General features: G+C 41.7%; 1 protein-coding gene across 3 annotated transcripts in view; it reads right to left on the reverse strand.

The window, feature by feature from the left end:
- JARID2 (jumonji and AT-rich interaction domain containing 2) overlaps positions 1–27286 on the reverse strand; it is a 224941-nt gene that overhangs the window by 102492 nt on the left and 95163 nt on the right. For 2 of the 3 annotated variants that reach the window (XM_054191120.1, XM_054191122.1), the window contains exon 2: positions 25814–25949. In XM_054191120.1, the coding sequence (XP_054047095.1) occupies positions 25814–25949 (136 nt within the window). Of the gene's footprint in view, positions 1–25813; positions 25950–27286 lie in introns of those variants that run through there. The other variant, XM_054191121.1, reaches the window with a different exon arrangement.

A 27286-nucleotide genomic window follows, 5' to 3' on the forward strand; every position in this document is an offset into this window, starting at 1 on the left:
TCCTTAAAAGCAAAGTACTGCAATTGTGTATGTATCTGAAGAGGGAAAAGCAAGCGAAGCAGGAAAATGGTCCTTTGCATAGTCTGAAGAGCTGAACCACTCTTGAAATCCTGGCTGCTTCGGAGCACCCAGCGATGGTCAAGGAACGAGCAAGCCATCAAAAGCCAAATAAAATCAAAGGGACAAATAGTTCCTCTACTGCTTTTCCATGGCTGTGCCCTTCAACCTCTCAATCACGATGCCAGCGAGCCCTGGCTCCTGGCATAGCCCGTGACCAGTTACATTCTCAGCTGCTGGAGAGCTGGCAGGGGCTGCCTGCCCCTTGTCCACTGGGCTCATCAGCCCCAGCTCTCGCTGCCTCCTCCCCTGGCAGCTGGACTCGTGACCAACCGCTAAGCCTGAATAACTAGGCAAGATACATCAGGGTTGATAAAAATAGACTTTTCCTGTAATATAAAGCGTTCGTTTTAAAAGTCAAATTAGATTTTTTAATATTTTTTTTAAAAAAAACAGACCTCATTAAAATTAAATTTGAAAATACAGCAGCTTGGATTATAAGTCAGTGTAGGAATTCATGTATTAAAATGACTTATGTGAAATAATAATTTATATAGAGAGTGAAGTAGTGCATATTTGCTGCCAAAGTTTAAAAGGAACCGAAACACTGAACGGCTCAAAGTCACTGAATAAACACTGCTTTAACTAAGTCACTATTAACGAATTATTTAATTAAGTCATAAATACAGGAACTTACATATCAAATGACATCTGTGGTCCCTTAAATACACTGTCCTGGCTCTAACTGATCAAGACTAGATACTTTAAGAGAAAGGTGAATTACTAATTTCCAGTAATTTAAAAGGGTATCTTAAAACTGAAACATGGAGATCTTAACATCCTTTCTAAAATATGTGAGCCACACAAACATCAACTTCACAGTTTTGCTGAGTTCTTTTTTAAACTTCCATATAAGCTGTGATAGCAAACCGCAATTTTAGTTACATGCTGCTTAAAAAGAAAAAAAGAAGGGGAAAAAACCCTCACTTATCAGCTTCTGCTGATATCAACTGCATTGAGAAGAAGCAGCAAATGTGAATATTACATTGACTCTAGTACAAGCTGGGAAAAGCAGAGAAGCCTTTTCTGCCCTCTGCACCCCAGTAATTATTAGAGAGACTTCAGTCCGCTCTTTATTTGCCTTCCACACTCTGAATGTTTTCAAATCTGTCTGTGGCTACAAGCTTGTTTGTTTTTTCACATGCAGGAAGGGCTCTGCAATGAGCTGAACCATACCCTCTAGGGTGATCCAGACAGAATCCGGATATCATGGCTTTACAACCTTTGCAGAACGTGCTCTCTCTTGTTCCCACTGTATCCCTTTGCTTCTTGACTGTAGTTGCTAACTGACCAAAGGTCTTCCTGAGTCTTCTCCCGCAACGGCCATGTCCCTTTCACCAAAAACAGTCTGTGTAAAGCACAGTTAAATCTGCTTAAATGAGCTTACTTCAGGGGGCTTGCACTGACGGAAGTGAATCGCTTTTCATAATAGCCTAGCAAGACTTACTACTCCAGGGCAGGCAGGGCTTAATTTATATTGGTACAGATTTGCTAACCTTACCATTTTTGGTGATATACACACTTTTAGCAGCACTCTACAACTCTGTTCTCAAGCCAAGGTCTATAACCCATCTCTGATCATCTGGAGAGATGACTGACAGGCATGTGCAGGGCAGGTCGGTCTTGGGAGCACCTGAACACGTGATGCAAAATCACAGTACTTGGGAATGCACCATACGATAACATACCATGTAAATATAAATACACAGGATGAAAACAGAGGGAGAAAAAGACAAGCAGAAAGCAGCAACATAAGGGCAGATGGAAAAAATGCAAGGGAGGGTTCGGGGTTAATTAGTTGGTTTTAAGAATAGATGAGATTAATAATGAAGAACATACCAGTAATTGTAAAGTTACTGAATATTCAGGAAACCAAAGGGGAGGATCTGAACAAATCTCAGTATCACGTCGTTAGTTGAACGCAGTGGTTGGATGAGGGGACTTTCACAATGTTCCCAAAACACTATTTCTACATCACTTACTCTAATGCCAACAAGGCATCAGAGCATGAACATTTCCATGTTCTTACAACAAGACAGCAACACCTATTTTAGTTTGCCATTTCCCAGTCCTAACGCGGCTTCGGAAAAGAAATACATTCAAATGTATTTCCAGTCAGTTCTCACAGTCAGAGGCAACCCACAAAGCCATCACATTAGAAAAATCAGCAGTCAACACCACACAAACACAAGCCAAAGATACCAAAACCATTAACTGAACTAAATAAGGGGGATTTCAACATGACCATATCCACAGCTTTCTATACAGTATGAACACCTAACATGAGCTGGTACACACATTTCAGGGCAGGGGAACCATACTGCAGATCTCACGTATTTCACATATAGCTAACTCTGCTCCCGGGTGCTTCTTGACCACACAGGGACACCCACTTCCCACTGCCAAGAGATACTGGGTTTGCCTCCTCCCAGCACCTCCCTCCTTGCATTCCTCCCTGATCCCTGCAAGCTGAACTGCTCTGGGCTGGTACAAAGGCACAGTTTCCAGGGCAATTGGCAAAACAAACACACACAAGTTACAAGAAGTTAAAAAAGTGGATTTACTCGAAGCAGCATTCTCACCGCACTGGGATGACAGTGTTATTTATGAGAGCATGCAATAGCACAGATTGTAGTTACGTAGGCACGGAGCTAAAGTTTTGTTCACTTACGGAGTAACACACCCATACAAACCAGCTGTGCATTCTTGGCAGTTGGCACAGGAAAGCTTGGTTTTAAAAACAAACTAGTTATTTTCTTCTTTTTGCACTGCCCCTTTTAGGAAAGCTGCCACAAATGCAATTGCACTATGAGAAAACAAGGGGGTTAACCATGCCACACACTGGTCTGAGAAGTCTGTGCCACCTGAACATGGAGAAACGCTTCAGTATAACCAGACAGTGGAAGACCACCCAACATGATTTCTACATGTAAAATATAGAGGGGAAAAAGCTACTACCTTCAACTCTGGCCCTTAGTTTCAAATGAGTAATATTCTGTATTAAAATCTACTTATAAACAACTGATGACTCGCCTATACCTCTTGTTTTCCTTCAACCTAAGAACTACAGGACTTCATAGTGTATGATAAGCTACGATATATGTTTACTTGCAAAGTATCATTGTTAATGAATAGTCCTCATTGATTTTCCAGAAGTACACAAACAGCTGCAATACAATACAAATTCAGATCCCATTGTCTGTAACCCTAAGTTTATCTTCTACCAAAAACGCCCTTACTTGTCAGAGTACATGCAGAAACACTACCAAAATCTTGGTAGGCACGTTAAATAAAACCATTAATCATTTGATGCCAAGTTAAAATATACCGGTATCTCCAAAACATCTGCAACATTCTGCATTAATCAGCATACTGTACAGAGTTACTGTATTTAGCTGTTGTATAGCTATGCACAAAAGATAATTTTGTTTTATAGTGCAAATGCCATCTGTCGCATTGTCACAGCATGACAAGGTATCACATTACATATTAAACAGACAACACGCCTCAAAAATAAGGCCTATTTTCATGCCATGGTTGTCTTAGAGACTAAAGAACTGGGTTTTCATGGTAGTAACATAATTTAAAAACAAAACAAGCCAAAACATTTTTCTCTGGGTTGAGATATACCTATTTCCTCTCTATTTTTTTTTTTAAGGATAGCTATCATAAAGAAAATTCTATTTTTATTGCATTTGGTAATGCAAATCCACAACAGTTTTCTATCTCTAAATAAAAAAAAAAAAACCAGCATGAAACAGTCGTTGTTTATACCACATGATGCCCTGTGTTGCCACCATGATGGTATTTAACAGTACGTGGTCATTATCAGATGACAAGCCACTGGACATTAGGTTGATTGCGGTACATAACAGAGCATATGTATAAAGCAGTACTGTTATGCCAAAAACTGCTAGCAAATAGCTTGTACAGTCTTCATAAGTGACTAGAAGAGTGATTTTATATGTAGATATACATCATCACTATGGAAGCCAAGCATGAATGACATTACAGCACAAGATGTGTTTGTCAGCGTGTCAAAAGACAAGATCACCAAAGAGAACTGATTAAATAACACAGGTTGAAAGAAGCTCCTTACTCCCATTACATCTCCATCCAAAATTGCTATTAAGCAACCAAAGACGTTTATGTGACTTTGTTTCCTGCATATGAGCCTATTATCAAGTACCTATTAGCAGCATTAATCGAAATGATCTTGTTCTGGTGTTTCACCATAATGCTTTTAAGGGTGTTTTGTTTTGTTTTCATTTGGAGGGGATTGGTTAGTGGGGGTAGTGGTATTAAAATGGTAGAAACAAGAATATAACAGTCAAAAATTAACCTAATTTAATTCTGCCAGGAAACTACAGCAGGCCATAGGACATACTTCAAGCCTCACTTTTATTTATGAAATATGCACCTGGAAGAAAAAATATCTACTAACACCTGCGACATATCATATTCTGAGAAAAACCTCACCTGAAGTCTACACTACTATTTTAGGTTTATACAAAGAAAAAAAAATATTCAAGGGGACACACTTCTCTGATTAAAAGACATTTCTCCACTTTTAAGGATACAATGAAAACTATGACCCTCTGTTTCCCCCAGGCAAGACGCACGACCCCTTGTGGCACCTTATTCTTCATAAGACAGAACGGTGATCATCAGCCTGGGCTCTGCAGTGGTGTGGCATGGACAAGGGAAGGAACAGGAGTACCAGACAGGCTGAGCAGTAGGGTAGGTGGAACGTACACAGGTGGAGGAGATAGCAGCAGTAATGCTGACTCAAAAAAAGCTGGGGGAACAAATAAATCTCTCCTAAATACCCTTACTACAAATGCAGAGAGCTGACTAAGTCAAAGCTTAAAACCACAAATAGCTACCTTGAATTTTCACAAGCTTTTTAATTTAAGAGGGAATAAAGGAAACCTAAGGAACGGTTGCCTCAAGACCCAAAACCTAGGGCTGTCCTGAATGAAGCTGAACAGAGAGCAGGGAAGAGCTGATGGCCACCACCTTACCAGCTGCTCCCTATCTGTTCTATCAGTACCATTGTGCTATTGACCTCCCACCAATTGCCCCTGGAACTGTACGATAAGGGGAGAGCAGCAGCTTTACTAATAAGGAGGTACCAGGCCATGTAAAGGTCATTAAGTTTTGACAAACAGTTAATTTTATAGTACCGTAAGCGCTCCCTGTTAGCACTGTGGAAACAAGGACCACGTACTGCTCCCACCTGTTGCCAAGGAGCCACAGTATTCGATGTCTGCAGCTTGCATGCACCTCTGTCCCTCAGTCCCCCTTGACTGCAGTGAGAAAGCTTTGGAGGAACAAGAGGACTCCAAATGCAAGATCCTAGCTATTAAACTTTGCTGTTCAGAGTGGCGTGGGTAGAGAAGGCATAAAGCCATTTACAGAAGCAAAGAAACACCACCACCGGGAAGAGAGAGCTCGGTTAGGACACAGGGACCTGGACCCTGTCCAGATGCAGCAGCCGCTGCCCAGCGGGCGCCCCTGGAGAGGTCACCTCCCCGAGCTCACCCACCTGTAAAAAAAGGCACTGAGATCAACCACCACACTGAAGTGCAAGGGAGGGGTACAGACAGTAAGCACGACATGAGTTGTGTGAGATTAAAATCCCTCAGTGGTGTGTGCCTCATGTTGATTTTGGCGCCGGACAGAGTGGCTTTATTTCTCCCTGAGGAGAACAAGTGCCCTTTGATTTGCAGCTATGCCAGGGACATCTGTCCTACAGGACACATTCTCTCATTTGGTAATAGCATAGGCAATCTGGAAACAGAGTTAAACGTGCATTTTATTTGAAGTTACAGCCACAAGCAGATCCACAAGTATAATTCATCTCTATTTAGTTCAAGGACATTGGTGATAGAAAAACGGGCATAACCACTGAGAGAGAGAAAAGTCTAAGTTCTCAAGTACTAACAAAATTATCAGTGACATATGAATAAATTATTCTTTGTTTTTTATGCCAAAACCATCATGTCTTGTTTATCCTGCCTGTTCTAGGGCATTTTATGCCTGAATGGAGAACCAGTAGGGTAACATCCCATAAGGGGAGAGAGTCAAGGAAGCCCTCGACATGCCTGTGTAAGAAAGCACTTTTAAAATGTTTTGTTTCTTCCACTTTTATTTGGCTTAAATCTATTTGACAGTTATTTGGAGAAAAGTTACTGACTCAGTTTCCAAAATATTTTTGCCCATTCTTCACCAATATCTCCTCCTGTGGGAGAGAAAGCATGCCTTATTCTGGTAAATAAGAATTAAGTAAAGCAAGCTAGTCTGCATTTTTGCTCTTTGTCACCTATATGTGAGCACCAACTGAGGGCAATTGCTCCCCCTTCTGAATAACTTTTTACAGAGCCATCTTAACTGTAAGACACCACTATAGCAGTCCCAATTTTTAGTCTATTATTTCCCCCCATCTCAGTATCACTTGGATTTGCTTTTAGACTCAGTAACATACCTTAGCCGTTTCAGAGTTAAGCTTCCATTAAGAATGGATGTACAAAGGAATAATAATTCCACACTTCAAAAATACCCATACCTTGGCACCAGGGGACTAGACAGATTAGTAAAAATGAAAAGAAAAAAAATTTTTTTTAAGATACTCTGTTATTTTAAGTAACACAAGAAGGAACGCTATGCCAAGAGCATGTCTCTAGACAACAGCTATTCTACAGTAGAAAGTAAAAATTAGTAATTGTGTTCCCACAGAGTATAAACGAAGGACGAAGAAAGAAGGTAAAGGCAAACACAGTGCAGCAAGGAAAAGCCTGCTAATTGGAAGAAAATACAACATATGAACGTGCATATAAAACAAGGAAAATAAAAAGGCATGCAGTGTCTCACTGCTAGCAATGAATACTTGGGAACCTGAAAACGGAGAGATGTGCAGCTAAAACCCAGAGGCTTAGGAAGGCTTGGCTATATTTGTTATGATTTCTAGGAAACCCTTACAGGCTGTATAATTTGAAAACAGCGTATCTGCATGAAAGCGGATACGACAGCAAAACAGCATCTTGACGAACATTTGCTACACGCTTTTCGTCTAACAAAGCACAGTTACTACTGATCTGCAGTGAGGGATCATACAAACAGGATGGGCTTACGATCTTGGCAGACAGAAGTGATGAAAGGCCCATTTCTGGAACCGGAGTCATGGTCAGCCAGCACCCTGGGCCTGTGAAGGCAATCACCCTCAGGGACTGGGCCAGCCCTCTGCTGCACCCGTCTGCCTGAGCCCAGGCCTTTGGTGGAACAGGAACAGGCAGCCTGACTTAACTTCATTTTCATGTAAACCAAATGACCGGAGGCATAATGGTAGGACTTGACTTCTACATACACCTCAACAGTGAGCAAAACATCAGACTCTGGAACAGGAGGAGGATTCTAGCACAGCAGCGTGCCATAGGAAAAAGGATGGGGAAAGGATGAGAGAAGTGGCAGAAAGCCTTTTTGGGGAGGTTATCCTCTGCTTAATTGCCTCTAATTCTGCCCCTGTGTGACAAAAGCCACGAAAGCAAATGCTGAATGACATACTTCTAATTGCATAGTCCCATTTGATGTTTTAATGCATGTCATTGAGGATTTGCCTTTCATGACTTTAGCCAGAAGCACGGGCAGCCCTCCAGACAGATAGGAGAAATATTTTTTCCCCCGATGTGACATGAGCTATGAAGATCTTGTTTGCTGCAAGAATGCACAGCCCAGTGATGCAGCACAAGTTACTCTCCCATGCAGTCAGCAGACACGGGTATGGATTCAGCCCTCTCCTCACTGGAGATGCTTTGAGCTTTCAGTCAAAGAAAAGGAGGGGAAAAGTCCTTCTCCTGTCCTGGGAAAAAATAATTGAGCTAAATGCTAGATGTTTTACAAGAACTCAAGTCACATATGACAGGTATTTGAATTAAACCATTTTAATTACCTTGACTCCACATTTTCACTAACTTTTTAGTGAACATGCCCTCCCTAACTCTGAGATCATCCATCAGCCAGCTCCAGGAGTCAAGCTGTCAGCCTCTTTCGCTGACAAGGATTATTTTTTTTCCTGGCATGGCACCTCCTTCTACTAAGCGCTTGAATTATGATCTCTGAGTTAAGAGCAATTAAATATCCACCGACTTTAAAAAAAACAGGCCACAGTCACTTCTAACTTGACACCATAGCCTCTTCAGCAACATGCCAGAAAGCCCTCCCTTGCCCCAGCAGCCTGGCTGGTCCGCAGGCAGCACGGCAGGGAGGCACGCTGCCTCCCGCAACGCCGGGGATGCGCCGGCATCGCCTGCAGCCAAATTTCCAATTCCCTGCCAGCCTGAGCGCTCGCATATCTGTTGAGAGCCTTAATGTAGGCTTGACAACCACGCCGGCATAAGGCCCTGTGACATCCCAGGAGGACGGGAGGGAAGAAAGCTGCCTAAGCAATTCTGAAACACTTTTTTTTTTTAAGCTGTTGGTTTCCCAGGCTTTTGTCTGCAACCCCGGATTTCGTCCACGATGCTCGGCACCTTGCTACTAGTAGGGAAGGGTGATTCTCTTCAGGGCAAACCCACTAGCAGCTGCTTTTCCTGAGCGTGAACCCTTCCCCTTGACACCATCTACACAGTGTATGATTTATTTTCTCTCCTTCACAGAAAGCAGCTCTAAAGCATCATAAAACAACAAAAAAACTTAAACACCTGGAAAGCCCACAAAACTTGGTCTTTGAACTTTTGGGATGCCTCCCCTCCTTGTCACTGGTTTTACATCTAGCTTGCTAAATTAATTCTAAAAACTTTCTTTTTTTTAAATGCTTACCATGATTTTAATGTATGAAACAGCAATGTAGCCACAAAATATTTTTTCCATACAGTAAGTAAACATATTTCAAACGTATTTTCAAAAGCAGGTTGTTTTAAAAAAGCAAAACAAACCAGAAAGCCCCACCTATCCATCTGTGAAATCTGTACTTTCAGAACTGTATTCACCCCTTCCCAGGGGAAAGGGATTTCTTTTTTTTCTTAAGTGGGGGCGGGCAAGTATAATTTCCGCGTTTTCTTAAATTAAAGGTCGGAGGAGTACACTTCACGCTCAGGATGAAGAGCTGCTCTGCTGTTTTGCCTCAGCCCCCTGTAATCTGTTTGCAGAGTTATTGTCAGGGGAGAGGAGGCTCGTGACAGTGACAGTAAAACGTTTAGACCAACTGCTGCAAACTGAAATCACAAGTGCAATATGAAAGCCCGACGCAAATGAACAAATTGTTCTGCCATACGCATACACGGGAGCGATGACATTTCACCTCTATTTGAGCACTCTTTGCCTAAGGTAAGGATCCCAGCCCATCTCCTACGCGACGCCGACAGCGGCGGCAGGGTTGGTGGAGTCTCTCTGATGCACAGCAGCCGTCTACCTGCTGGGCACATGCAATGGAAAAAAATACGACGGGAAATAAATCTGCAGCTGGAAGATGCTTAGGAGAAATTGCTGACCTCCCAGACCGGCTCCAGTGCTGCAGTGACTAGAGAGGAGGTGAAGGGACAAAGCAGGAGGACCCCATGCTCGGCCGTCAGCTGAGCTCCAAGTATCTCGCCACAGGAACGATGCACAGGCCAAAGCATGAGCGACACAAGCTTAAAGGCATCAGATAACGTAAACTTCAGCCACCTGCCAGAAAGTACACAAAGACCATTCTCATTTTAATTGGGGGGACAACTGATTATCACCAGCATTAATGCAGTTCCCCAAAGCATGGGCATCTGGAACATCAGTGCTGTAACAGCCTTTAAGGAAACGCTCCTCATACACCAAGAAATTTCCATCTCTGTTTCTAGCTCTTGAGACCAGCAGCGTAACCTTACTTTCACCTCCCCTTTTGTGAGCTCTACGGGCAAACCACGGGGGGAAGAGATGAGAGCTGGGGTAGGGGGCCAGCCACTTGAAAACCTGATGCTGGAGAAAGGACTTCTGAAATGTTAAGGAGACTTCCCACCACACCACCCCCGGGAGGAGTTAAAGAAATTCCACCGGCATGAAATATTCTGCTGCTATTAAACAGCTTTTTTTGCTCACGTTTCGGGGGCATCAGAAGGGGAAGTGAAACAACATTAGCTGCTTCCTGACTTAATAGAAACCTTGGAACAACCATCATCGCACACTTCTACAATCAAGACTATACAGTGATGTGTATTTAAGGATTTTATCTTTCTGAGTAAGCAAAAGAGATAAAGTACTATCTTGTAATTTTTAAAGAATACTGATATTTTTTTTTCCCCTAAAACAAGAATTCATTGCACAGAATTTTCCTTCCATCCATTCATGTAACCAAAGACTGATACCCCTTAGCATGTTTCTTATTTTAAGCACAGCACCAGAAATAGGGGCTAGGGGTAGGAGGTGTGTGCAATGGAACAGCATAGAAATGCAAGATGAAAACAGTAAGCAAGTTTTCAAAATATATCCAAGAAGCTGTGTGTATGCTTAAGTTCACCATTGTATTACTACTATCAGAAAAACAAACAAACAAATAAACAGCTGATTTGGGGCCCAAAGTACACTACTGATATTCAAAAAAACCCTGCACAGCTTTATTTCAAGATGATGTGACAACACTGGGGGGGGGGGGGGGGCACGGCGGGAGACAAAAATGAAGACAGGAATCCCTCTGTACATTCCCAGTACCCAATAAAAAGCTAAAAAGCGCTATTACACAGAAACAGTTCAGGCAACAAAAGTCTTCCTGGAGTTAGAGAATTCTGTACACTGTGTTTCAAGGCACCCCTACTAAGCCAAACTCAAGCAACAAAGACTGTTAAATAGTATTAATGTTTAGCACACACTTAGCAATTCATGTGTTCAAAGTCCTAAACAAAACAAACAAAAACCACACCAGCAAAAGAAGAAAAACAAACAAACAAACAAAAAAAACCAACCTACCCCCAAAAATCCCATACAGAACAAATGGGAGAAGAGTTCTGCCTGTCCCACACAAGGCGAGGCTATAGCAACATTTATCTTGCAGTGGGAGAAAGTGTCCTGCTTTATGACCACAGCCCCATGTGGTGGGATGAGGCAGAACGGATAACCACCCCGTGGTTATTTGGAGCCACCCTCCCGACAGGGGAGGATGGACCAATCTAATGGGAAAGCAGCGCTGCAGGTATTCTGCCCTGTCGCGTTTTGGAAGAGGGGCAGTACACAGAACGGGAATCATCATTGTCAGCATCAAAGCTGGGATCTTGATTAGCCCATAACGTGCACCACGCACTGACAGCCTTTGCTTCTTCGCACGCCTGGGCCACCCAGGTGAAGGTTTAACCCATGTAAAACTGTTTATTAGTAACACCAAACAGCTATAGGGTAAGAGCGAGAACGAATGAGAACAAATCCATCATTTTAAACACCTCTTCCCCTCCACTCAAAAAAAGGAGAAAGAAAAAAAAAAAGCCACCCCCTTCCTGTTTAATGGTAAAAAGAAATTGTATGACTGGATCCCAAGAGGTGAGCAGGATATGAGAAGGAAGGAGAGTCCAATTTTTTTCTTTACTGGTATGTAAAATCAGGAAAGGCTTTGTCAGAAGCTGGATAGATAAAAGTAGACTTGTAAAAGAATGGGGTGCACTTTTTATGTTTAATTTCTTTCTGAACTTAAAATCTGCCTCAGAGATACTACGGAAAACACTTTCAAGTTTTAAAAAAAAAAAAAGTCATTGGGGACATGAAGGCCTCATTGTTTTCCCCAAACTTTATATGTCAACACATACACATGCATAAAATCCTTACCTCCCTTATGAGACATTAAATCCACACAATGTTTCTTGGAGAGGGTAAAAAGAAAATGTAGGTCAAGATGTTGAGATAAGGATTGCTTCTGAAAGATGAAAGCATAAGAGGACTAAGCTTTCATTCCTTATGTTTCTTTGAGATTCAAACAGAGTGTTATTTGATAATGGTTCCTTTCAGAAAATTGGAATTTAATACAGATAATTATAAGTTAGAGAATTAATGTACAGTCAGTACTCCAACTGAGCTGATATACCATGCTGATGCTTTTTACCAGCATGTCCCCAGTGCTTATTATAGATCTTTTCTCCAAATACTAAGGCCAGTCTGCTCTCACATTAGGCTGGATGGCCCAGGAGTTTGTGGGAGATGGGGGGAGGAAAAAAGAAGAAAAAAAAAAAAAAAAACAAAAAAATCTATGATCTCCACAGCTGTAACACTGAGCCTGCAGCAAGCAGCCCTGAGTTGTCCTCATGGCATGGCACAGCGCAGAAACAGACCCTCCTGCTTCAAAGGGAGCACTGAAAATAAGAGGACAAAGACAGAATGAAAAACACAAGTAGCTGGACAGGAAAAGTAGGCAGAGAAACAGGGAAACACATTTTCCGCCTTCCGATTAAAAGGGAGGAAGAAAAAGGACGATGACAGACAACGAAGAGTGTAGGCAAACAGAAAGAGTGGAAGTACTACTAATTCTCTGGTATTAACATAGAAGTGTCTGAGAATTTTCTGCCCTATGAGCAATCATAAGCTAAAAATCCTGACCTACATTTCACAGGGAGCAAGCAGTATAAATAGGAAGATCCCTCACGACAGGCACCAGCAGCAGACGCAGCTAGATTTGGACTGGGAGCAGTTTCTCTGCAATTTGGAAGCAAGCCACACATCGGTGTTTCAGGGACATACGCAGGTTTAAGATGCTCTGTTTCTAGAGACGGCACACAATGTGTTCAGCAACATCTGCTGCACATCACTGGTTAGTACGTAAAGTAAAACTGTGGCTTGCATAGTCTAAAACATAGATCATACTTGAGTGAATTTTGAGGGGAAAAGTGTGTATCACGGGAAGCTCTGCAATTAGCAAGGTTCCAGCAGCTTTCCCTTTGTTTTTCACTGTAGTTTCCAACTAAATACTAAACCAGCATATTTCTTTAAGTTCTCTGATGGCTGCATGATCTCCTGCAACGAAATCCTGTCGTTGACCAAGGCATGAGCTCTGTTGTTCAGGTCTCAATCAGAAGGGCCATACCCAGTTTCTTCCTCAAAATGGTACTTAGGTTTAGACAAGCTACAAGCTTCTGGGGGGAAAAGGGACGCACTTTTTTTTACATAATCAGTAGAAGTTTCTTACATGTTAGCAGATTAATTCCGTTTGGCATGTCCCCACCTACATTAGAGCAGGACGTCTCCTATGAAAGTAGGTGTTGCTTTCCAAAATACTCCTCTGCTCCCAACAGGCCACATCAGGACAAAACCTGCCCCCAGTAGAGAGCACCTCCCCCTCTTCATAGCAGAAGAATTCCCCAAATCCTTCAGCTGAACTTGCATTACCTCCTGATCCCAAACCTTGGGGCTGAGGAATACCCACCTTTCCTTAACTTCTCCCTTCAAGCTGCAGAATAGCATTCATTTTTAGAGAAAACAAATCAAGAGCTTAGTGAGGTCCTTCCTACTATGCTTTGTGCTTTAGGGAACTGAAGTCTTCTCATGACAAGAGGACACCAAAACAGTATTTTTCCATTGCTTTCAATGTGAGTAAAGGGAAACAGAGCCAACATGGAAAACACCATCTCTTTTAGTCTACTCTCTGGTTCCTGTTGCCTGAAGAAGACTCCAGTCAACCTAAGTCAGGAGGGAAAGCAGTCACGGGACAAAAGCTGAAAGCTATTTTCTTAAAACCTGGCTTAAGTTACCGAGTCCTTTGTCTGTACTGGCAGAATTTCTCCTAGAAGTAGGAAAGCACAAACTGAAGAGCAGTCTGTCTTTCTCAGCAGAGTCTGTTCCTTTCTAAGTCCTCCTGCAAATTTAGTTTTCATGAGACTATCCCCACTGAGTCCAAAACGATTTGAGAAGCTTTAAATAGAAATTTACTTAGCAGTTATAATTTTGATCCAGCCAGATGGTAATCTAGTACGATCTTGACATCCGACTACACCAGGGAAATTAAAGGACTGCAAAACCATCTTCCCCATAAACCTCAGTGTTCACGTTCGCAGACAGTATCTTAAACTCCTTTTTCCAATCAGTCAACTATTCTAAAAAAAAAAAGTCTTCTTTCCAGGCTGTTAGTAGCAGACGTCTAGATCCATAACAGAAAGAAAGGTGGTTTTCTGCGCTAAGCAATCCCTTAACTAACAGCACATTTATTCTACTTTGAGCAGAGTATTTGTATATAACCCCATGTTATGCTCTGGATGTTAATCAACCTTCAAGACTATGCATGACAATTTTATTGGAGCGCCTTCCATGCTGGCATGAAGGGGACTTTGTACCAAACAGTCTTCCTACAGCCTAGGAGAGATCAACATCAGCTTGTGGCTCAAAAACCTCTCTTTCACAAAGAACTTTTACTCTTCAATTCTGGTCTCTTGTTAATGAGACTTTAAATATTCAAGGACACAGCCATACTGTGCGAAGGCAATCTATGAAAGAGTCCATTTAAATCTACAATTGCAAACGGGCTGTGCTTATCTACTTAGCTAAGACAGCCTTGTCCATTTCAATTAGAAAAGGTCATTTTTGGGCAAAGGTAAACTGGCATTTGAAGTTCATCCCTGCAGGACAATGAGATGAGGTAAAGCTTCTGGGACAGGTTTCCATCTAAATAAAACTTGACAAGTTGTCCCTAACCACAGACCTAGTTGCTTTACAAAAGGCCATCTTCAAATTGATTTTGGGGAGGGGAGAGAAGAGTAGCAACAACAATGTTTCAAGATTTGGAATTCAAGCCACTTTCTGGTAACTTCTATACCTTATTCGTGGCTTCTTCCTGGAGGTAATCGCTGCTGACCTCCTGAGATGTAGAAGCAGAACAACTACTGTAGAAAGCACAAGATTTCATTATCTTGGCAAAACAATAAAGTTTTTTGCTTACAGTCCTGTCAAGTAGATTGTCATATTAAAGAGAAGAGTCAGGACTCTCCTCCTAGGAAAAGAAAGCATGTTCCTGGACAGACGCACCATAGGAACCAACAGGGGGGAAGGAAAATCAAGCCCTGCATGCAGGCTACGTAACAGGAATACGCCTCTCCTCAACCTCAGCCCATTCCTATATGACATTGCAGTTTTGAGGTTCTGTGCAACCATGTCACTCGCTTCCTTCTGGCTTACAGAGCTAGTGAGCAGGAGAACGCTTGAGGCTTGTAGATGAGATCCCAACATCACAGCAAGGGAGCAGGCGTCAGGAAAAAACAGGAGGGGATGAAATTCCTCTTCAACCCTCTCCATCCAATACACCTCCATCTGTACGCTTCAGTAGAACCCAGATGGCCTTCTCTGAATATCCTGTATGAGAGAACACACTTCTCCCATGGCTCTAGCACTCTCTCGCTAACAATGTGACAGCATTTCCACCCTGAAATGGAAAGAAAATTCCCACATTGAGAAGAAAGGGAAAAACTGTACTCCCTCTGTGCCATTTTCATCACTGTTAAGCTCCTTTCAATCTCTCCTCGTACACAGCAGGCATGACAAAAACACTGGGGTGCCTTGTAGCCGCAGCAAACAGAGCATCTTTAAAAACAGTTGGCCATGAAATGCTTTCACCTTTCACAGCACCAGAGGAGACACCATTGTCTGAGGGAGGTGTTTTAGGAAGAACCTGCTTTTGAGGCAACCTGGCTGAAACAGAGTGTGTTAAGGTGCAATTTACCTCCAACATGCCTGTTTACACACACACACACACACACACACACACACACACACACACAAGAACAGGAAGAGGGTGAACTGAAATATTTTTAAGGTTGACTGCTACTGAAGCTAAATGAGGGTTGGGCGAAGAAGAAGAAAAATGCAATTAAATGCTGGTCTTTGGGCATTACTCAGAACGGCTGGCTGAGGCCAAATTTTTGCAGGAAAAGTGGCTTATCTCCTGACTTCCCAAATTGCACCAGAGGTCAGCAGAAGAGGTTTCAGGAGTTTGCCAGCTCCATCCCTCTGTGGGATCCTTGGCAGATTGCTCCAGCTGGGCTCCTTCCAGCTCTTCCCTTTTTCCATTTTAGCGTATAGCTTGAATAAAGAAAACAAGATGAAGGCTTTCAAAGATAACGCAGTCTTTCACAAACAGATGCAGAACAAAGCACAGGAAATTCTGAGCAAAGTAAAAAATGAATGTTGTCTGTTCAAGGCTTATCTGGAATGAGTTAGCCTCTTAGTGGACAGATTTGAAACATCACACGGTCCCGACTACAATTGCAGTGCTCACTAACAGTCTTGGGAGGGGAGAAAACAGGATGGATAAAGGTGGAAATTCAGCAGCCTTTAGCTCTTGGTGCTGGAAACTTCTCCAGGTGTACCAGAAACAACACTTGCACGTCAATCTTGTCACTGTCATCCTCTGTCGCCCTAAGCACAAGGCTTCTACATCTACACCTTTGACTGGACACCCCTTAACAGTATTAAATTCATTTAAATTGGTAAATAAAGGACATCAAAGACAGGTTATTGAAAACATGTATTCATCTAATTCTGGATACAACATCATGTTAACTGCATGTAATAAATCTGTGCTAGTCAGACACACAAAAAAGATTTCAAAATGTATGCGCATTTATAATGATGTAGAGCAATCTGCTATGACTTAACAGTATACATGGTAAGCTATATTTATTTTCCGGAAAGCATTCACCCACAAGCACTGGGAAGTATCTGCTATGTGATGAACCTCTCATCATCATCAGTTATCAAAAGACAGCAGTTATTTCAGAACATTTTCTTGAAGATTTTAAATCAAAATGATCCCACCGAAACGTGGAGGCACGAACTCAGGGCACAGACCAATCTCCCAGGCTGTTATGAGCCGTGAAATGAACATGACTAATTCCTGAAGAGTTTTGTTACTCAAAAAGGCAACTGATTTTCTTGTTTCTCACAGCAGAAATTCTACGTTCAAACGTGGGTTGATGACAACCAAAAATAACGCAATACCAATCTACTGATGTTTTTCAGTTTACTCCACATCACTACAAGGATCCCCAAATACATTTCAATTCGCAACACTTAAAAGGTCAAAGCCTGGGAACACAGGCAATGGAGGGTATTTGAGGTGAAAAGTAAGGTACATTGGCAGCTGTGTAAGGCAACTTGCAGAAGTGGCTACTGTGCCCATCAGCAGTTACAGCCATCTGTCACTAATCTCTTCTTCTTTCTTTTAAAACCAGTTTACTGCCAGGGTTGACACAATAAGATTTACAGCACATATTACGTCTACTCTGATTAAACACAGCCTAATGGCCTTAAGATTGTCCTGCTGGACCAAATAGTTCTTAAACTCTTTCCAGTCTTTCAAACAGCAAGCCAAGATGCTCCCCATGTCAAGGAAAAACTGCTGTGGAGGTTGTAAGACACAAGACAGGCCCTTGAACACTGAAAATGTGCTCTCTCTAATACTCTGAAAGCACTCCACAAAATATAGTCTTGCACTAATAGCTCAAAGCTATAGCATAAAAATAATTAACAAAAGCCTTATTCAAAGCAAAGCACAGACAGTTTCAGAAAATACTGTTCCCTAGGACTGACTACAGTAAACTGTATTACACAGTCTGCGTGTATGACAGACATCTCCCTGGTTTAACTCGTGACACTGATTTTATTTCCTGTTGCATTCCTATTTTCTTAATAAAACAGAGTATGCCATTTCAATGACTGACTTTTACTTTCCTTGCTGCTTTTCTGGTTATATCCCTTATTGTCTGTCCTTCAAATTAAAAACACTGATTATTTAATGCACAGTTTCTTTTTGCCAATCATGGGCAACAGGGGAACAACAGGAATACTGAAATTTAAACCCTCTTTACAACAGCAGCTACACATTCCAACCTGCAGAACTTTGGTCTCCATTAGACCATTTTAATAAACACTAAAATAATAATAATGATAAGCACTGGGCAACAGACAGACAGAAAGAGGTAAAAGTACCCTTCTCCCCCCTCCCATGCCTTCTGAGAACTATTGCTCTTAAACTGAGAAGCATTTTCCTGACTTCTTCTACACATACTGCTGGATTGCTACCTTTATCTCCACTTCGTGTCCACACCTGGTGCAAGTTTTCCATCCCTTTCGATAGCACGATCCACCAGACAAATCATGCTGTCGAACTCCATTATTTACAGCACCTTTAACAGCTGTTTAATTTTGTTCTGTTTTGATTTCTATGTAAACTACAAGTTATCTCTTTATCTCTTCTTAACACAACTCAAGAGCTGCAGAAAGCGACCAGCACCAACCACCAGTTCTCATCTCAGATCACCAGCATGAACTCTATCCACCCCAACCGGTTAGCTTGAAGGACAATGCTCTAAGCAGATCTCTCTGGTTTTTAACATCACAATAAAAATCTAGTCATTCAAACAAAAAAACAACCACATGTTAACAAATTTAATCTTCTTCATATGGCATCCAAATAAACGGTTGAGTTCGATGCACCGTTTGGATTCTCACCGAATATTACGGTCAAAAAAGCAGTGTGCTAAGTTATGCCTTAGTTTCACTTCTAAAATAAGCAAACTAGAATTGACAAAAGGTACAATTTTGGACAGAGCTGGCAATCCTACAAGGTAAAACCATCACCATCCTTTTGGCGGTACATGCCAGCCAAAAAGATGCCAGGGTGCAAATTTAGGCTGTCTGGCAATTTTATGGCTGCCAGATAGAATGAAGGGGTTTGCTTGTCTGCACTCAAGGGTGCTCTCCGGACTGCTGATACAAACAATAAATCCAAGGCAGCAGCTATGAAGTATGACCCTGAGTCAAGGAAAACAAAGTTGCTGTCCCCTGTTGGGATTACGGCAAAGTTTTGTTTCATGGACAGTCCATCCAATGACTTTCACTACTACATCAATGATGTTTTGTATTTTTATTTTTTTTAAAGAAATACATAAATCACACACCTACACTTGTGAAGGACTTCTCAACAAGTTTTTATGCTGCATCTTTTTTTGCTCCTATTTCAGGCAACTGTTGTCCCTTCTAGCATCTGAGGCTGTGGTTAGACAAGACGACTGCACCAATCCTAAAGCTGTGGTTAGGCAAGATAGACTGTTGCAAACAAAAGAGACGAGTCCGGTCTCCTCCGGCTTTCAGTCAAGGTACACTGGCCCCTCATTTCCACCAAATGAGCACTTGGTGCTCATCTGACCTTTTGATGAACCTGCGTAGTTCATTAAACTAGAAGAAAATTATTTATTTTTTTAAATCATTTTTCTGGGCTAGTTTTCTGACGCTTTAGTACGCTGAACCAGGTGCACTGCACGGGCAGACAAACGGCAGAGCCAGTACAAGACAGGAGGTGAAAAGAGGGGAACCAGACCCATCAGCTGCTGCTGAACTCTTCCTTACCTTTCCTCACCTTATTTATTTTAGACTTGAAATAATTCAGTCTCCTACAGATTATGCACACGCTTCTGTAGATTCTTCATTGCCATTTTCATTTTCCATTACCTACAATTAGCAATATGCAGGGAGGCAAGATTATTTTTAGAATTGCTTTGACTAGAAATGCACTTGGGCAATAGCAACGCTTTTTAGATAGCCATGAAATGAAGTTTTAAGAAAATTAATTACACAATTCCTCTGTTTCTCTGGTTAAAAAAATATCCACCTCTGTTATGCTTGAGAGAAAAAGGATGACGGGTGTCTTGCAAGAGAAAAATTTTCTGGCGGTCTTGCCGAACACTGAAATTGTGTTAAGACAGGAGCACAATTTGGACATAATCGAATTGGGTAGAGATCACTGAGGGCACAATTTGGCCTGCAGAATTTTTATAAGTGGTGATGATGGAAAAGGCAAAAGGAGCCTGTGTCAGACGATGAATAAGCAAGTCCCTGGCAGGCTTGAAAAGGAATCCTATTCTAAAAAACAAAGAAAGGAAAAGAGATTTGGAAATTTTCAGTGGAGCCCAACCCCAACATCCTGTTATTTATTTGTTAATCTTAAAATTCACTTGACAGCAAGCACCAAAGTGAAAGTGATGTTGAGTGCCATGACAGATCTGCTCAAATGCTTATTTTCTGAACCTTTTAGATGAAAACATCTATATTTAATCACAGTTTAAAACTAGCCAAAAAGGTTGTTTACTCTGAATGTAAAGGGGAAATATTGCAGAGCTGAAAAAGGTATTTCTGTTTCTGTAAACGCATTTTAAAAATCCACTTACACAGACAAGGGTCTTTGGCACACTTACAATCTTCTACTAAAGCTTAGGAGACAGACAGACATTACCCACTGTCAACAAACGCAATTTCACATCACTGATGCAGTGAAAAGCTCCCTAGACAAATGTTAGCATAATACCTTCTTCCAGTATTTAATTGCAGCCTTCAGAAATAAGAGAGATTAAGTTACCAGTGTATTTGTACCACCACAGTGAATGAAGAGGGCTACTTTCTTGTTCAAAATTAAAGGTGGTGGTCCAGCCTACATGCCTGCATCAGCGAGGAAGGAGGCACGCACCGCTCTGGGTGGGCACGTAGGGATGCAGCTAAGACAGCGGCGCTTCCCTGAGCGCTGCTGTGTTTTTATCTGCACAAGTGGGAAGAGAAGAGAGGTGGCCTCAACCCAAAGAAGACATGGTTGCCCTGCTGCCAGCTGCTGCCACCCCCACATAGTTGGCTTTTGGCAGACAATGCACAGCACCGAGCTGAATCACCTGGCTTAGTTGTGTTTAGGCATTTCTACCACATCTGTCACAATTTTTACACAATGTCTGGGGTACCATCTACATGGCCAGGGAAAAGAGGTTTCACCAACAAGTTGGGAGTTGGATGAACCCAGCCCCACGCCACCTTACCACCGGGCAGCTTCATTTTGACATGGCCCGCTGGAGAGCGTCGACAGAAACTCCTGTGCAGTGAGCAGGTAACACTTGAAAAATCTGTGCAGCAATGGCAAAAATAGCTATCTCCAGATAACACTGCTGCCTGCCCCAGCCGGACTGGCCAGCCAATGCAGCAGCCAAGGTATGGGTAGACCCAGGTGTCGGAGCAGGCTGCTGCCGCTGGGTCCAGCGCTGCACTTCGGCTGTGGGCTGCCTCGGACGCTCTTGCCTCTCAGTTCCAAGGTATGTCATTTTTGAAAAAAGCAAGCCTCCAACAAAAGTCACATTAGCTTTTGTGTGGGAATGTCTGAGAGCAGGAGCAGACGAGCACAAGGGAGGAAGAGGCACCACAGACATCTGTGAACCAACCACCACCTCCATCAAAGTGCTGACATTGTTCCTTCTCTGTTTAAAGAACATACATAAATGAATAAATTTAACAATCCTAAATGTAAGGTGAAATAGAATAGGTCTCAGAATAGCAAAACTACATATTTTTACTCACCTCTTGATTGACTAAATGAGCAAGACTTCCAACTTCTGCCTTGAACCAAAGCATTTCCTCGCGTACATTTGATATCCCAACTAGATCGTGTTTGCCACAAGCTTAACCTAGCTGGCATGTTTGGAAATTTCCATGACACCTCTCTAGGACAAAGTATAGCTGCTGAAAATGCACTATTTGCTTGAATAATTCTGATGTCTGGTTTGTCATCTCTGTAGATTAACTAACCACCTTAAACAAACAAGAAAACTTTAGCCCTTTTCCTATTTACAAAACACTAGCACTTTTGTATCACAAATTTCTTGTTTATCACAAGTTTTGATAAAAAGAATTTAAAACCTTATGTCACAAAAATTTGCTTTATGATATACTCTTTTGAGGGTACTGGATTTATTCTTAAAAACAGAATGCAAGCGATAATTACATCTTTCATTGCCTTTTTTACGGCCTTATCTCACATTCTAAGCTACATAAGAAGAAAACAATTTCCCAAGGGAATTAGCTTTCCTTTTACATGAGGATCTCTGAAAATTGGTATCACAATTCCAAACACCAATCCCTATTCTTAAAATCCTAACACAAATGACAGGCAGCAGTAATCAAAATCACTAAAGAGGTCCCTCTGGGTTTTCCAGCACACGACCTTGTTTCCATAATCAGAGTTCCAGTATCCCATTTAGGGCTGCAGAAGGTTTCTTGACAACCTGCAGAATCATCTCTTTCAGATTTTATATTCCCACATGCTGGAGAGGAACAAGTAGCAAACAAAGCCATACTGTAGGGTATCATTCTGTACTCTGTGAATATCTAGAGTCAACATAAACATGCATTCAACATATCCACTGATACAATAGCTACAATACACCTGCTCGTCTTTCTCTGAAATCCTAGCTTGGGGTGGGAAATAAGTGTAAAGAAAGCAGAAATACAGTTAGGATGAAAAATAACTGGCAGCACAACACGTAAGTAGAAATCATCAGGTGAAAAGGAGGTATAAAAAAAAAAAGGTAGAAGTAAGGAGACCTGCAAATACACCACCACCCCAAACAAAATCCCTCTAAAGTACGGGTTTCAGCCACAAACAGAAAATGGCAGGATTGTTTTCAGGATGACAAATACCTTTAATAGTGAGGCAGAGACAGCCAAGGTACTATAATACATATAATCTCAAAAAGTAATTTGAATTTTTTATTTTAAATTTTATTTTACTTTTATTATTCAGAGAGGCATGAAAGTTAATTGTGTCTGTGCCACCATCAGCCCATCTTAGAGCTTGCAGAAACTTTAGTACAGAAAAGACTCCTGTTAATGGGTTCATTTCTCACATTTAAAATGGACTTGCTTTTTGCACTATCAATCAAAGAGGCACCATTATTCCGGCTACCAAATCATTAACAGTGATACTACTGTACTCACCAGCTGAAATAGCATTGACAATCATTTTTCATTTTCATACGAGTTTAGCTGTAGCTTGGCAAACGCTGGCAAAGCAGCTTTTACAGCATGTTTATGCAACTTCAGCCACTTCAAATCCATAAAAACTTCTTAAAGACACCAGTTGCAAGGTCTGTACTTTTCTTTCCTCTATTGCCAAAAGTAAGTGCTTTCTACTGAAACAAATTACAGGTCGCAAGTCTATAAATACATAAATTTAAGGGATGGCAGTTATAAAACCAGAACAAAGAAACTCTCTCTGCATTACAGATGGTGGCACTAAGTTTAAATCCTGCTACCTATTTGTTTGCCATCCCCTGAGCTCCCAGGAGTACGTGAGACCAATCCACACTTCCACATTGAGCAGGGAGCTCGGAAGGCTTGAACCCCACTCAGACCCCTCCTTCCCAGTCCTGGAAAGGGTTAAATTTGCTAGGTACCGGAAGGTGATCTATTCTATTTTCAACAGCTGAAGGCGCAATACCATTTAGAGTTCACTAGGGACAGCAACAGGATTGCGCTGCACGAACCCTACACTGGATGCAACCCTTTCCGTCATGTTTGCAAGGCAAAGCACCCTAACCAGAATTAAAGCCAGCTTTACAGAGGCACTGAGCACATTTAATTTAAAATTATTTCAGCTAGATACCCCCCGCCCTCCTCCCTGAGGGCTATGGGTGCTGAATATTAATAAAGAGATCGCTCATGTAAAACTCTATTTAAACTGCATGCTACTTTTTGGAGTATCTCACAAGAAACACTGGTTGTGGCCTGCATGTTGCAACAAAGGACACATGCAAGGAAATATTTTTTACTCCAACAGTATGAAATCATGGATCTAAGGCTCACTCTCAAAATAGTACATTTTCCTAAATCCAAAATCATGGATCTAAGGCTCACTCTTAAAATATTACATTTTCCTGAATTCAAAATAGCTCGGTAATTTCTTAGGATGACCTGCTTTTTCCTCAGTCCACAGAGACCTGTGGATTTGAAAATACATGGCTTCGGTTTTTTTTAAAAGATGTAACAAACAAATTGCATGTTTAAATTGATTTTCTTAATGTAACCACATAATATCAATCCTCCTCCCTTTTGCAAAGCTTTTTTCTCTGTATAATTAAACAGCGTTCCAGATATCAGTAGATAAAAAAGAGCTTTTAGACAGTGATGTTGAAAGAGAGCAGTGCTGAGACAGGACATTTAAAGAATCATTTAACAAACAGAAAGATTAACACAGAATATCATTCTGGTACCAAAAAAAAAAAAAAAAGGTCCAGATCCCAAAGAACTGATCACCTAGTTCTGTGAAGGACAAAAAGCACCTAGCACTACAGTTCTGAATGCAGGAGGCAAGCTCTGAAGATGCGAGCCGTGCTGCTGCCAGAGGAAGCTGGTGGCATACTCTGCGTCTGATACCTGCATCGACACAGCATTCCCAGCCAACTCACTTTTCATCTACGCTGCCTTTGGAGAAACTAGACACCATAAAAACCTCAGTCATCCTGTAACCTGGCACACTATCAAAGCCTCCTAACACACAATTACTGTGCTTCACGCCTTTAGACTTTTTTCCTTTGACTAAACAAAACCCCCACAATGGAATAAGAAACTTTCCAAGAGAAATTGTGTTTGACAGAAGATCAATGATGCAGAGGTGTCGGAGGGAAAAAAGCCAGCACTGTTTTGTGTACACCTCCAAGCTTATTAATGGCTTGCTGCTAAAGCTAGATGCCCCTTCCCATCAAATCAGTATTTGATATTATTACTGAACTCAGAAGTCTGAGGTCTTCTTTAATCACATTAAGGAGTTTGCAGTTGCTTACGCAATACAGTAACTTTATCATGCTGCCTGTAGCTATCCAGCCATTCCCCTAGGTTTTCGCCTTGTCAGCAATAACACTCAGTGAAAACGCAATGAAATTTGACTCACCATGTCAAAAATGCAAGCTACATATAAATATGAATAACCTACCAAGTAAGCACCCAGCTGCTGCTTTAATGCATTAGCACATGTATAGTTATGCACATGCCTAAAAGGAACTGCCATAAACCTCCATAAAGAAACAAATAAGCTCTTGTGAGTGAAGAGAAAACCGTAAGCCTGCCCAGAAATCTGAATCCTGCTAGTCATCACTTTCAAGGCTCAAGCCAGCATGACAAAGCCTTTTCAAGAAAGGGTCCTGTATCAGAGAGTGAATCTGAAAGAGACACACTTTATATTCACCTCTCAGGACACCACGGCTTTTTTAAGCAAGCTGCAAGGGAAGTGGGGGGAGCAACAGATAATAATTGCCCAAAGGATTAAATAAATAAAATTAAATTTCTTTCAAGCCCCTGTCATCTAGGTTTGTCTACATCTCCTTTTAAAGCCTTTAAACAACTGCTCTGTGAACCACTGAACTAGGGGAGTCCGATGTCCCAGCATTTGTCCCCTAAATCTTTTTACGTAGGTCCTATGCCATTTCACCTCTAGACAATAGACAGCATGGACTGAGATCACTCCAGAGTTACAGATGCTGGTTAGACAGTTTCTTGCATGTAAATGGCATAGAATTGGCAAATTCTGTTTAGCTGTCCTTCCCCAACATAACTTGGGGAGTCAATCGCCTTTCAATGGATACATTCTCCGTCGACATACATAGCACACCAGGTAGCAGGCCCGTCAGAGGAGCTTCCTTCTCTATAGCAGCCTGACCCTGTCCTCCCGCCTGACACTTACCCTCCACCCTGATTCCCATCTCAATCAGTTCACCAGAAACCAAAACATATGGATTGTTCAAACCGGGCATTTTAAGCACTTAAGAAACAAGTTCTTCTGTGCAGATCAAAAGGGCATGGTGCATGCCAGATGGTGCACTGGTCTCCTTCCTCACTACAGCAGAAGAACCATATTGAAAAGGACTGAGTCCTTCCAGCGGTCAGTACCACAGGGGCAGCTCACCATTCACTGCCTTGAGGCTCCCACTAATGCCATCGCCGTGCTGCCGCTTCTGTGCGTTCTTGAACTCCTTCAGAGATAAATACAGGACCTTCCGCACCACTCTCTCCTCTGACCAGGGAATCCCATCGCTGTCATCCTAAAAAAGAAGGAGAAAATGGAAAGGAGATATTAGTTGTATGCATCTGAAACAAAATCAAAATAAACAAAACCCAATAACCTAGGGCTACACAGATTATTTGCAATAAAAAAAAAGAGAGAGAAGCTGAAGAAAAATACTGTGTAAGAAAACGCAACCTAAACTCAACCAGCTCTAACAGAGAACAGAAAGATAACTACAATCATCAAATCAGAGCATTAGTCCCTCTAATCCTTTATCCTGTAAACAGCAGTATCTGTGTACCAGGTGTTAGACAGGAGGTGAAACTTATTTGTTAAAATCCTCATAATGAATCCCTTACGGAGAAATTTATCAGAGCCAGGAAGTGCTCTCCCAGATAATTAAGGGCAGGGAGGGGGGAACCCACTAAATTTAATGTTGCAGAAATTTAAGAGGTAACTTTTGTGAACCAACTTCTCTTGTTGCCGTTTTGGCCTTGATTTGTGCCTCTTGGCTAAGGATTTTTTTTTCTCTGGTTTGGTGATTTGCATTTATTGTAGCGTTACAATGAAGTTGTATATTGATAACAATGAAGTTACTCTGAATTTATCTCAGCATAAAGCAAAGTGGAATTTGGCCCCCGGGGCATATGTTTTCTACTTTATTTTTAAGAGACAAATGCTATATTGTCAAAAGGAATACTAGTGCATGTCATATTTAGTACTTGCTTTAGTTAAAAGATTAATTCCCTGGAAAAGCATTTCCCTAAAGCATTTAGCATTCAAATAAATTAAGTCAGCAAATTGATATAAAGACATAAGTGAGATCAGGTAAGTCATCATATTTTCATAAGCCCTATAATTGTCTTGGGGTCTTTAAAAATCACTATTTGAGCATTCTTGCCCTTGAATTCCTCAAGGGCTACATCACTGCCAAGCAAAAAGATTAACGTTTCTAGGCAGGTAAGTGTATCACGGCACACTGCCACACTCCACTGGAAACCCCAAAAGCCCCATCAGCGATCCACGCCAGGAGGTAGGAGAGTTTATACCATCTTCTGTGTCAAAGAAGTGACCAACGCCATCAACCTCAAAAAAAATAAGCATAGTTTAGGGTGACCATTTTCTTTGCTCTTCTAGTGAGATATTGGCATTCAGCTACTGAATCATGATCAAAAACATTCCCCCCCTCCAAAAAAACTGAATGACAAATTACTTAAAGGGGGGAAACAAAACAAAAACAAAACACACACACACACAAAAAAGGCAACACAACCAGTGCAGTGAAAGCAGCCGGCATTTTGGCAGCACGATGTGCATTTCACACAAGCTACTATACTTTGAACAAAGCTGAGCTATGCCCAGGGAGCTTTACAG

This window comes from Rissa tridactyla, chromosome 2, assembly GCF_028500815.1.
Source record: "Rissa tridactyla isolate bRisTri1 chromosome 2, bRisTri1.patW.cur.20221130, whole genome shotgun sequence".
NCBI classification, from domain to species: Eukaryota; Metazoa; Chordata; class Aves; order Charadriiformes; family Laridae; genus Rissa; species Rissa tridactyla.